General features: G+C 51.6%; 2 protein-coding genes across 13 annotated transcripts in view; one reads left to right on the plus strand and one right to left on the minus strand.

Annotated features, from left to right (window-relative positions):
- Positions 1-12,796, plus strand: part of LOC127601505 (neurexin-2-like) — a 344,756-nt gene that overhangs the window by 314,799 nt on the left and 17,161 nt on the right. For 8 of the 12 annotated variants that reach the window (XM_052066893.1, XM_052066858.1, XM_052066842.1 and 5 more), the window contains 2 exons: positions 4,712-4,883; positions 12,062-12,151. In XM_052066893.1, the coding sequence (XP_051922853.1) occupies positions 4,712-4,883; positions 12,062-12,151 (262 nt within the window). The remainder of the gene's footprint in view (positions 1-4,711; positions 4,884-12,061; positions 12,152-12,796) is intronic. The other 4 variants (XM_052066883.1, XM_052066919.1, XM_052066875.1 and 1 more) reach the window with 1 other exon arrangement.
- The window catches only part of tdrd7b (tudor domain containing 7 b), a 221,898-nt gene that overhangs the window by 171,819 nt on the left and 37,283 nt on the right, over positions 1-12,796 (minus strand). The window lies entirely within an intron of this gene.

Here is a 12,796-nt window from a genome sequence, read left to right on the forward strand (position 1 = left end):
AAACCGGAGATGAAACGGGACAAGGAAGCCGGCTTTATCTCCACATGTGCCGCGCTCCCCGAAAACAAAATAGCGCCACTGTTGACGCAATCAAAGCCCGTTCTTCGTCTTGTGTTCACTCCCGAGAGGCACCTGCAATGCAACTTGCACGCACGCACGCACAAAAAAGTGAGCGCCTGGTAATTATTTAGGATGGGATTATCACAACCAGACGGTAACGGTGACTCTTGGCAGCCGACGCAAAATGAGAGCGGAATTCGGGAACGCTCGGTGAGGCTGTTGAAGCGCAAATTAATAACATGGGATTATGAACAAGATGGCGGCCCGCTAGTCCAGTGGTTAGCACGTCGGCTTCACAGTGCAGAGGTACCGGGTTCGATTCCAGCTCCGGCTTCCCTGTGTGGAGTTTGCATGTTCTCCCCGGGCCTGCGTGGGTTTTCTCCGGGTGCTCCGGTTTCCTCCCACATTCCAAAAACATGCGTGGCAGGCTGATTGAGCACTCTAAATTGTCCATAGGTGTAAGTGTGGGCGTGGATGGTTGTTCGTCTCTGTGTGCTCTGCGATTAGCTGGCAAGTGATTCAGGGTGTCCTCGTTTCCTCGCAGTTTATTTTTCACTCTGGAAACGTGTATGTAACCCTTGAAGCAACTCATATGCCCCGTGGTATTCTTTATCCTCCGCAAGGAGCCGAGACCAGCGTAGACGACCTGAGACGTCGATACTGTCCGCCTGCTGTCTATCCGTCCATCGGGCTTTACTGCCCCCAGGTGGCCAGCTTTAGAACAAGTGACAGAGCTCGCCTTATGGTCTTTATTTCTCGATTGGGTTCTCGTTTCATTTCCTGCTGTAAGCCTCTGCGGGTATCGTCCGGGGCAGAGCCGCAGCTCTTTTGCAGAGCAGGAATGGAAGACAGGCAGATGGATAACGCGCTATTAAGATGCGAAGATGTCGAGCGGCGTCAAGGTGACCGGCACAGATCGCAAAACACATCCAAAATTGGCCGGCTCGCAAAATGGCGAGTGAAAGCGGGCGTCGGCGCTTGCGACGGCCGTCGTCATCATTTTCAGCTGATCGTACCGGCAATCGAGGCCGCACGTCGGTCGCGTTGGCGTCTTACGTAGCGCCGCCGTCGCAGAACGGGAGATTAGCCCCATGCTGCTCTGCCGGCGGCCGATGTCGTGCCTGCGCCCTGACAGGATGATAAGAAGCACGGGGGGGGCGGGGGGGGGCGGAAATTACCCTCGCAGAAGAGATGCGGAGAGGAGATATGGCGGCAAGACGTCAGGTTCAGTGAGTGCGTTTTGGGATGTCTGACAAAAATATTAATCCCGAACTAAGAATAGCATTAAATCGGAGAGCTGGCATGGATCTGATTAGCTCGTTTGCTCCCGAGGCTCGTGAATGCGGCAACTCGTTCCTCTTCAGCCGTTTATGTTTAGCGAGACCTCCCACCCCCGTAAGTAAGGTCCATCATTATGTTTGTTTTGCTTCAGAGAAGGCTGAACATTGATCGGTCTCCATCTCAGATTGAATTAGTGGAGAAAATCACGTCCTTGCAAAATCACCATCGGGAATCGGTCCAACTCAGAATGCACGTCTTGATTCTTTTGCCCTTGCAACCTCCCTCTTAAGAACCCAGAAGAGATCTCACCAACCCCGAAGGGCGCCGTTATTCCAAAGCGCCCCCCCCAAAGGATCATCAAGGTTTGTGAACATTCGTTTAGCCAGAACATGTTTCGATATGCAGGCCTTGGCCCCACTTCACTTCACTTCCCCAAACCCCAACTTCCTTTTTCTTTGTTCGGCGCAATCACTAAGAACTCTCCCAGGACGCCCGCAAGTCATTTTTATTCCATTTAGAACAGTGATTTTTGCAAGGTCACATTTGAGCTGGGTTTTTTTTGGGGGGGTGGAATGGAAAAGATGCGAGGAGGAGTGCGGAAAAGCCGAGTGACAGGACTGGTTTTCCACTTGATTCAACATTCGCATGAAGAGCGTAGCATTTCCCTGTCGGCATCGCCTGACAACTCCAGCCCATTAGGTGGGTACTAAAAAAGTAGCTGAGACGCTTACATAGCCCCCCCAAACCCCACCCCCGATACTCAAAGAAGCACTGGCTTGCCGCTGGAGTGATATCCTGACACCCACCCGCGCTGGGAAGAACGAATGTTGCAGAACACCAACCGCCTGATCCGCCGCCAAGCTGACGGCAGAGTGAGTTTGACGGATATTTACAGTTTTAATAGCGCAGATTGAATTAATTCTCCTGCCAAAGGTGCTGTGATTATTCTAAGCCGCCTAGCGTGAGGGCTGGTAATGGAGATGATCCCGTGGAATTCCCGCTCCACAATATTATTTATTTATGGCAGCTAAAAGATATCAATAGCTGCGATTCAATTTTCAATCGGCGTGCCTCGCTACTCTCCGCCCCCCTGCTGATCGTATTCCTATTCGGCTCCTGGGATCGGGGTTGAGTTTCAGCGCGGGCCAGGGTGGAGAGACGGCGGCCAGTGAGTTCATAACATAAGTCTATTGATTAAGTGGCTACCGACTGTGAGGGAGGAGCACTTTTGCCATTTGAGACGTTTAGCCCTCATCATGGAGTGTGATCATTTGTGTCTGTCGAGCGTCGCTAAATGGAGAGCCGTCTTTGGTCGGCTTTCAACCTGCAAGCATCGGTCGGGGCTGACGAATCGATTCAATGTCGACCGTAACAGATCATTTTACTCGCGCTTCCTGTGATCAAAATACAGAACCGTCACAGAGCCGTGTGTTTTCCGGATAACCCAAAAGCTTCCGCGGTTGTCTTAGAGCAGGGCTCGGCAAACGAAATTGTTGAAAGAGCCAAATTGGAGCAAAACAAAAACCAAAACCAAATATGTCTGGAGCCGCAAAAAAAATCCAAAGCCTTTTTTTAAGCCTTACAATGAAGGCTTGCTGCGTGTATCAAAATTAGCTACATTAGTCTACTATCAAAATGATTGACTTGGCTACAAATACGCAATCAGCCTTCATGATAAAATGTTTTTCTTTCCCTTAAGTGCATCGTACAGAGCAGGGATCCATCCATCCATTTCCTGATCCGTTTTATCCCCACAAAGGGTCGCGGGGGTTGCTGAAGCCTCTCCCAGCCAGACAACATGAAAGTGATGTATTCTTTATCCTCCGTAAAGAACGACCCATATTAGTGCCGTGCTGATGAGCCGAGAGGAGTTGAGGCCTCACAACTGGCTCAAATTTGAGTGTACAGTCTGCATGTTAGACAACAAAATATTCATTCATTCATTCATCTTCCGAGCCGCTTGATCCTCATTAGGGTCGCGGGGGGTGCTGAAGCCTCTCCCAGCTGTCTTCGGGCAGTAGGCGGGGGACACCCTGAACCGCTTGCCAGCCAATCGCAGGGCACACAGTGATAAACAACCAACCGCGCTCACACTCACACCTAGGGACAATTTGGAGTGTTCAATCAGCCTGCCGTGCATGTTTTTGGAATGTGGGAGGAAACCAGAGTACCCGGAGAAAACCCACGCAGGCACGGGGAGAACATACAAACTGCTCTCAGGGAGAATGGAGCCGGGATCGAACACGCGACCTTTGTACTGTGAGATTGACGCGTTTTTTTCCGTTTTCAAACATTTTTGAAAAAGCTTCAGCGAGCCACTAGAGCGGCGCTAAAGAGCCGCATGTTGCTCTTTAGCGCCGCTAAATGGCAATTCGCTGGATGTGTTGGCTCGGTTTCCGGCATCGGCTCACCTCCTAAGCGCATCCATATCATGGAAAACTGCCACTGCGTCTTTTGAATACTTTGTCCTTGGCTGAATAATACCCGGTACAGACTTTGAGCCGCAAATGGGGATTAGGAGGCCTGTAATTTTGCCTGTGATATTTCTGTCCATTCATTTACTGTGCCACCTCTGCGCTTATTTATTCAATTAACTTACTCATTACGAGACTGTTAACGTCACGCTGCTTTATTGTTTTGTTTCTTTAAAAAAAATAGCTTATAAGCCGTGAATAATGGCAAAAACTCTCCCGGGCAACAGTCACATAATTCACCTTGGAATGGGAGCATAGCGAAGGCGGCAAACGGACATGGATTCGATGGCGTCGGATCGCTTTCGGGAGGACGGCCCCATCTGCGAACGGGCTTGACCTTATGCGCGCAAAACAGCGCTAATATCGCTCATAATCTTTACACCCCCGCGTTCAACGGAGACGCTGTTCCGCTTCCGCGGCTCTGTAAATGGCTTTGACCTTTGGTCCGACTCATGACAGGAAACTAGGATAAAATGGGATTGTTTGTGGGTGAAGGAGGTGTCGAGGAGGCAGTCAGCCGCGACAGATTCAAAGCAGCAGGCAGCCGCAAGTGGGAATAGTCGGTGGCGAGGGGCAGGGTGCGGGTCAGCCGCCTGACTCACACTCCAGGTCCCCGCAAGTCCACTCTGCTCTCTCAAAGTGGATATCGTCCTGATGTGCGGATGCAACAAGTCCAATTTGATGACTTCGCAGGGTTGAGAGTTTTGGGATCAGACTCGAGGCGCGAATCCGAGTTCCTCAGACAATAGATATCATTTCTTCAGTCTTGCGCGGAGTGTCGAAACCAATCGAAACCAAAATCACCGGAGAGTTTTCGCGAAGCGCCGGTTTGGTCCGCCGATTGTTCGTCATTCTTTCTCCTTGTCAACATCTCCGCCGTCGTCCTCTGCCCGCAGGAGAGGGGACGGATCGGCGTGATCTTCAACGTGGGAACGGACGACATCGCCATCGAGGAGAGCGCGGTGATGGTGAGCGACGGCAAGTACCACGTGGTGCGCTTCACGCGCAGCGGCGGTAACGCCACGCTCCAGGTGGACAACCAGCCCGTCATCGAGCGCTTCCCCTCAGGTAGGCGCGTTATCCTCCATGCAGGGGGGGCTTAGCGAAGATGACACCCGAACGGGAAGCGTTTTTTTTTCCTTTGCAAGTACCACAATGGGGAGAGAAATGCTGGCGCTTCAATTCAATAGTTCACCCACTTGGACGTGGACAAATGAGCTTATTCTTTGGAGCCTTTTATTGTTATGACTCCCGATTGTTACGTTTCTTCAGTGACCGGGAGAAATCAACTGATTATGCTGATCCCACCTAAGTTACCCCCCACCCACGTGAGATGCGATATTGCGCTGCCGTTAGCTCCCGGCTCTCTCCAAAGTCAGTTTTGAATGTAGATCAGCCAAAAAAAAAAAAAAAAACGTGCACGGGGAGTGCACTTAATGCTTTTAGCACATGCCTGCTCGGAAAGATAAAAGCAGATCATTTCGCAGCCTGGATGAGTCACTACGAGCAGCGCAGTTCTATTTAGGCCGGCGAGGCTAATCTGGGCGCATGCTGCATTTCTCTCGCAATTGTGTTTACCTCCTCTTGCGTGGTTGTTCAAAAAGGAAGACGTGTGTTCCCCGTCTCGTTGACCTATAAAGTGGGGGGGGGGGGGGCTATCGCTGTCCCGTTAAGAGTCAAATCCAAAAAGGAGGGGAAGGTCGCTCGGCAGTTTGGTTCCCGAACAATCGCCAGGGAGCGCAACCATCTGCGCTCACGCTCACACCCGGGGACGATTTAGAGTGTCCCATGAAGCTAAGGGGTGTGTTTTTGGAATATGGGAGGAAAACTGGAGTACCCGGAGAAAACCCACGCAGGAACGGAGAGAACACGCCGACTCTAAAAAGGAAGGCCGGATCCGAACCCCGTACCTCTGCACCGTGAGGCCGACGTGCGTTCCCCGTCTCGTTGACCTATAAAGTGTGGGGGGCGGGGGGGGCTATCGCTGTCCCGTTAAGAGTCAAATCCAAAAAGGAGGGGAAGTTCGCTCGGCAGTTTGGTTCCCGAACAATCACCAGGGAGCGCAACCATCTGCGCTCACGCTCACACCCGGGGACGATTTAGAGTGTCCCATGAAGCTAAGGGGTGTGTTTTTGGAATATGGGAGGAAAACTGGAGTACCCGGAGAAAACCCACGCAGGAACGGAGAGAACACGCCGACTCTAAAAAGGAAGGCCGGATCCGAACCCCGTACCTCTGCACCGTGAGGCCGACGTGCGTTCCCCGTCTCGTTGACCTATAAAGTGTGGGGGGCGGGGGGGGGCTATCGCTGTCCCGTTAAGAGTCAAATCCAAAAAGGAGGGGAAGTTCGCTCGGCAGTTTGGTTCCCGAACAATCACCAGGGAGCGCAACCATCTGCGCTCACGCTCACACCCGGGGACGATTTAGAGTGTCCCATGAAGCTAAGGGGTGTGTTTTTGGAATATGGGAGGAAAACTGGAGTACCCGGAGAAAACCCACGCAGGAACGGAGAGAACACGGCGACTCTAAAAAGGAAGGCCGGATCCGAACCCCGTACCTCTGCACCGTGAGGCCGACGTGCGTTCCCCGTCTCGTTGACCTATAAAGTGTGGGGGGCGGGGGGGGCTATCGCTGTCCCGTTAAGAGTCAAATCCAAAAAGGAGGGGAAGTTCGCTCGGCAGTTTGGTTCCCGAACAATCACCAGGGAGCGCAACCATCTGCGCTCACGCTCACACCCGGGGACGATTTAGAGTGTCCCATGAAGCTAAGGGGTGTGTTTTTGGAATATGGGAGGAAAACTGGAGTACCCGGAGAAAACCCACGCAGGAACGGAGAGAACACGCCGACTCTAAAAAGGAAGGCCGGATCCGAACCCCGTACCTCTGCACCGTGAGGCCGACGTGCTCACCGGTGCACCACCGTGCCACTACCCCACCCCGCAAAAAAAAAAACCCAACAACAACAACGGATCCTGGTTAACACGGGAGCCCTGGAAGTGCACCAACGTCTTCCAATCAGCTTTTTTTCATGCCGTTGTCAATCTGTCCTTTCTGGGTTCCTCCGCTGATCAAAAATGGATCTTTTAGTCGTTCCTCGGCTGGCAAGATGAGCCTTGCGTTCGCATCCGGAGGCCTCCTGAAGTTTTGAGAAGGTGCGAGGAAATGAACAGGAAAAGGAAAGCTGCAAGGGGTGCGGTGCTCCTCTCATTCACACCGCAATCTATTTTCAGGCCGTTGCTTGAGAAGCGGCAGCCGGGGAGCAAACACCTCAAACCGGGGGTGGGGGGGCTCGAGGCGCGAAGGGGCGGAGGAAGACGAGAGGCGGATGAAGGCTCGTCTCCCTCGCTGAGGCAGGAAATGTGTGGCGACGTGGAGCGATTGAAACAACTTCCCGTGACCCACATCGGATCATTTGATTCTCCAAAGTGGAACAAAACACTCCGACGCCGACGCTTTTGGCAACAGAAGAACTATTTGATTTCCCCCCCTTCCCGGATTGATCCGGAGTCCTTTTTGGTCCTCGCCGAACGCCCGAATCAAAATGTCCTTGTCGCCGGATTGAGTGCACGATGCCGACTCTTCCCATCCATCAGAAAGAAAAGTTCTGCTGAATTCGCCCCCCCCCCCCCACCCCCGGGACTCTTCTGACTCACTGGCGGCTCTCTCGCTGGGATGCTCCGGCAGTCCGGAGCCCAGCTGAATACGTCGTGCTCTCAAGAAGTCACTTCTGGGATTCGTTTCCTTTTGCCTCGCCGGCTTTCTAAGAGTCGTACAAGATCCCCGAGGACGGGGGGGTGGGGGGGTTCCTCTGTTATCCTTCACAAGAAAGACGCTGACAGGGTCTGTCCCCACCCCGCCGCTCACCGCAACCTGCACTTTAATCCCAAATATTTTCAAGCTTGCTCCTGAGGCGATGATTTGGAGCGACAGAAAAGAGGCTGACGGCCAACGTCCGCCGCCACACGTCAAGCACTTTTAAGGGCGCAGCAACACATCTCCTGATGGCCCCCACGACTTGATGTGTGTCAACATAAATCTGCGGCAAAGACAAAGTGTGTGGTGGGGGGGGTCATAAAGTGTCACAGGAGCAGCCGGCCAGTTAATCCAGTGTGTCAGGTGTCACTGGCGGCTCCTTCACCAGCTCTTTTTTTCTTTTTTAACCTCCTGCGAAGCCAAAGTGACAGAGGCAGACTCTCGCTGTCAGACCCCCCCACCACCCCCGCCTCCACGAGCGAAGGCTACACGGTCTTTACTTGTGCAATCTCACGCATGCTTTTTCAGTCTCCAGCTCTGTGGGGAAGAAGTTGCAAAGTGCGTGTTAATTGTTTGGAGGGGTTTTTTTTTGTTTTTTTAATGCACTCTTCAGTTTGGGGGGGGGGGGTCTCCTTTCATGATGCTCCAGCTATCCATTGGCCTTCTAAAAGGCGGGGGGGATGCAGGGAACCCTAAGGATATACTTCCTGTCTTGGAAAGGCACATAAGAGCACCGCGGAGTGCAAGTTAAATGGTAAAAACAACAGGTTGTGTTTTTGTTTTTGTTTTGTTTTGTTTTGTTTTTTCAAGGCTGCAGGGACACAATATTAAACCGACAACTCAAGATCAAGTTTTTTTTTTTTTTGGGACACTGGGAGCAAAGTTTTACCCCCAGCTCGGGAAGGACTCATGTGCTTGTCCAGAATCTGAAGCGGACTCACTAATATATGATGAGTTGATGAACTCTTTCATTCAGCTGCCGCTGTTGTGAAAGCGCTATAGAAATCAGCATGTATTGTATTGTATTGTATTGTATTCCACAAGACGTACTTGTACGTCTTTGTAAAATTAGGCCCCGCCTACCAAGGACGTACTAGTACGTCGAAGTCTTTTTGTCGTCGAAGTCGTCAGTGTCATAATCTTCATATTCAGCCAATCCTTCATGGTGTTGAAAGTGTTCCTAATTGTCAGGCTACGTTTAACTCTTTCATTCCACAAGACGTACTTGTACGTCTTTTTTTAATTAGGCCCCACCTACCAAGGACGTATTTGTACGTCAAAGTCTTTTTCTGTGTCATAGAGAGGAGGAGGGTCTGATGCAATCTGTGAATGAGAATAAGCCGTTTGCATTGTAAATCATGTTTTAAAAAAAGCGACCAGTAGGTGGCAGTGGTGCCTCACGTGCTCGAAATGCATGCTTTTACAAAAAGCAAATTTTCTCATTTTTTTTGCCCAGGAATCGCCAATTCCATGAAACTTGGCCGTTTTTCTAATGCCGATTACTTAAGAATGGAAAAAGATCAAAGAAGAGAGTCCAATCTTTATTTTGGTAGGGTCCATGCTTATAGGGCATTAGACCCAAATATTCTGTGAGCCTTGCAAGATCAGTCCAAATCCGGTAAAACGCTGGGATTGAACGAGTTAAGAGGTGTCCTGGTGAACCCCTTTTCAACCATGCGTGGAAAAAAAATCTTTCAAAGGATCCCTGCTTATATTTTAGGCGGAGACTCTGAATTCCGAAGGCCGTTTTGGTTTTCTGCAACGTGTTCTGATGCGCACTTGAAAGATGACGGAGACTCGGCGACTGGCAGGTGGCATCGAGGGCGAGGAGGGAGCTCGACGGAGCGGGAAACGATCGCTTGGGGTCAAATTAGACGAGTTGCGAGGACGCCTCCAGAGGAGGGCAAGATGAAAGGTGGCGAGGATCCCGTTGAAGGAAGAAAAAAAAAAAGATTCCAACTTGCCGCGGGCTTGAGAGCAGCGGCGCGGATGAAAGATGAGCGCGTCGTTAAGGAGCCGTGCGCGTCGAAGCCCGTGCGCCGGCGTCGCTGGAGTGGGCGGAGTGTTTACACCGTACAAAGCCGCGCCTCGCCCGGGGAACCTTTTCATCCATTTTCAGCCTTGAAAAGCCACATTTCCTCTGCTCCGGAATCATTTTGTTTGTATGATTTGACTCCTCCACGCGGAGACGCGAAGCGCCGCCGGAGCCTGCGCTCTATTCCTGCGGCGGCGACAAAAGCGATTCATCTAAAGTTACCAAAATCAAGAAGGCAATGAGCCTGACAAAGGAGGCGGCAGGCTGCCGTGGCGGCGAGCGAGAGAGCCGAATGGCCGCCGGCCAATGGCCCACAATGTAATCTCCGCCCTGCTTGATGGATTTCCCATGCGCGTGTCCTGCGCAAGGACACCTGGCTGCCCTCGGAGCGACGTGATATACAACCCGGAGCCCACCCGTGGATGCGCACTGGGATCTTAATTTTTTTTTTTTGGGGGGGGGGTTGATTTACAATCTGAAATCACTGAAAGGACATGAAAATTTAATCCAAGTGCGAGACTAAGGAGAATGTTTGCTTGGCCATCTTGGATTCCCGGTCCTTCATTCACCATTGTTGTGTTTTCAAAAGCTTCTTTCGCAATGCCCTGAGATGGCATTTCATTTCGTTACATATTTATTTGCAATGTCATGCCACCATTGCATTCGTTTACACAGTTAGGATTTTTTTTTTCTGATCCCACAGAAGACATTTCTGTGTTGTGGAAAAGTCCCCTCCGTTGTCCTCCACCTTGCTTTGTGCTTCCCAGAGGTGCCAGACAATCAGCATGCCCTTGCCCTGACCCCCCCACCCCCTACCCCCCCAGGGTCCGCAGCTGGGCGATAGACCCAGCATGGCTCCCATTGGGGCGGTAAATCCTGCCATTGCAGGATTGTATCTTCCTAACTGCTTGATCCTCACTAGGGTCGCGGGGGGTGCTGGAGCCTATCCCAGCTGTCTTCGGGCAGTAGGCGGGGGACACCCTGAATCGGTTGCCAGCCAATCGCAGGGCACACATAGACGAACAACCATCCACACTCACACACACACACACCTAGGGACAATTTAGAGTGTTCAATCAGCCTGCCACACATGTTTTTGGAATGTGGGAGGAAACCGGAGCACCCGGAGAAAACCCACGCAGGCCCGGGGAGAACATGCAAACTCCACACAGGGAGGCCGGAGCTGGAATCGAACGCGGCACCTGTGCACTGTGAAGCCGACGTGCTAACCGCTGGACTACCGGGCCGCCGGGTTGCTAATTGATATCTATAAACTGAAACAAGGAAGTTGCCATGAATGACGAGTTCGTACGTGACATTGAGGATCTTAGCTTGGAAATCGCCACCTGGTTGCAAAAGTGTTCGACAGCACACCCAGACTTTTTTTTTTTTCACAGTTTGACAGAATCCAACAGGAGGCGCAAATTACCCCCACCCCCAATTAGGTTGCCGCCTCAACGGGAAGCAGACACCTCAACAACCTGCGAACAATCGTCAGCGCTTCGTATCCTGCCAAGCGAGCGGCTCCACTTTTCTTGCGACATCAACGCGCCCAATCTTCATTCCTCTCTCCTGCTCTTTCTCAACGCGGCACCGTGTGAGCTCGCAGGCACCGGCGGAGTCAGCGGGGTAGAGAGCCCCCTGGGGGCCGGAAGGGTGTAGTGCAGAATGTTGTGCAAGCCTACTTTGGATCACTGCGGCAACGCGCCGGAGGATGGGATGCTCATCGTGTAGGAAAAAGACGCAGATTTCACAGATTCAAGTCATTCTTTGTGATTTACGGCAACTCCTAATGAGACCTCTGACCCGGTCGGCGCAGACAACGGAGCGGACCGTCGCAACGCCGAGGTTGATTGAAGCGCGTCGGGGGCTAACAAGATGTTTGCGGCGCAGGAACGCCACACGCTAATTGCCGTGCACCTCGGAGAAGCGCTCGGGTTCATTTCAGAAGGGGTGGGGGGTGAGGGGGGGGGGGTCCGTCTGCAAAGTGTTGAACTAACCAAACGTCTTCCTTGAAACAACCATGAAAGATGTTTTATTTGCAAACTGTTGAATTTCCAGTTTTATTCACTGAGCGCAATTAGCCTCAAAGGATCGCTCGGCCGTGTTTACGCGACGGCAAAACGCATTGAAATGTGGGACAGGTTGAACGCTGTGAGTGGGCACTTGGATGAAAGGCAAACCGTCTAAATGATTTATAAAACTGCCTTACGTCTTCGTGAGTTAAAAGCATATAAAGAGATGCTAACTTAGAATGTGATTGAAGCAATCCAACGGAGAAGCCCCAAAACATCCTCACGCTCCTGCTGTCCTCACTAAAACCTTTAACGCACATAACTTTCATGCTAAACGTTTGCCATGTTGCCCTTTCTAACCTCTCACCTTTTTTTTAACTTCCAGATTTTCCTTTTGTCTATATGATTGTAACCTCTCCTAATTTTTCTCCAAATTTCTTAAAGGGAACTTTGATAATGAGCGCCTGGCTATTGCCAGACAAAGAATCCCATACCGCCTCGGTCGGGTAGTTGACGAGTGGCTACTCGACAAAGGTAATAAAACCACTTTAACTCCACTAATGATCTACCGCTAACCACCCGCTCTGGAAGAGATGCAGAACCATGTGACCCCGGGGCTCCGCCCACTCCCATACTCACATCCAACCAATGAGCCAAGTTCAAAGTCTTCCAAAGTGATGCAATCGGGATTTCTTTTCACAAGTTGTCGAGCCCCGGTGAGCAGATCCTAAAAACTTGGACTGCATCTCTTCAGAGAACTAACCCCCAAATAACCTGACATAACCCCCACCTTCCCCTTTAAAAAAAACACTCTTTGTGTCATTCCTGTGTCTTTTGTTGGATGAATGTGACAATTAAGATATCACGGGGGGGGGGAGGGTAATGACACGAGAAAGTCACTAAAAGTTAAAGGGACTGTCCAAAGCGATGCTCGTTGAAACTCTTTGAGGACTGAGGGTCCCGCCTGCCCACCACCACGTGAAGGCGCTCGAGTCGCACAAACCAGAAAGGGAATCGAGAATCATTCGCTTTAGCCTCCGACGCATACGAGGCCCGTTCAGGATAACGGCCCGCATGTGACATTTGACAGAAAACAAAAAACGGGCCTCTGTCGCCCACCCCCGTCCCCTACCCGCGTCGCCGCCGCTGCGACGGCTTCCGACACAAATCCCAATAAGA

The sequence above is a fragment of the Hippocampus zosterae genome, chromosome 1 (genome assembly GCF_025434085.1).
Source record: "Hippocampus zosterae strain Florida chromosome 1, ASM2543408v3, whole genome shotgun sequence".
NCBI classification, from domain to species: Eukaryota; Metazoa; Chordata; class Actinopteri; order Syngnathiformes; family Syngnathidae; genus Hippocampus; species Hippocampus zosterae.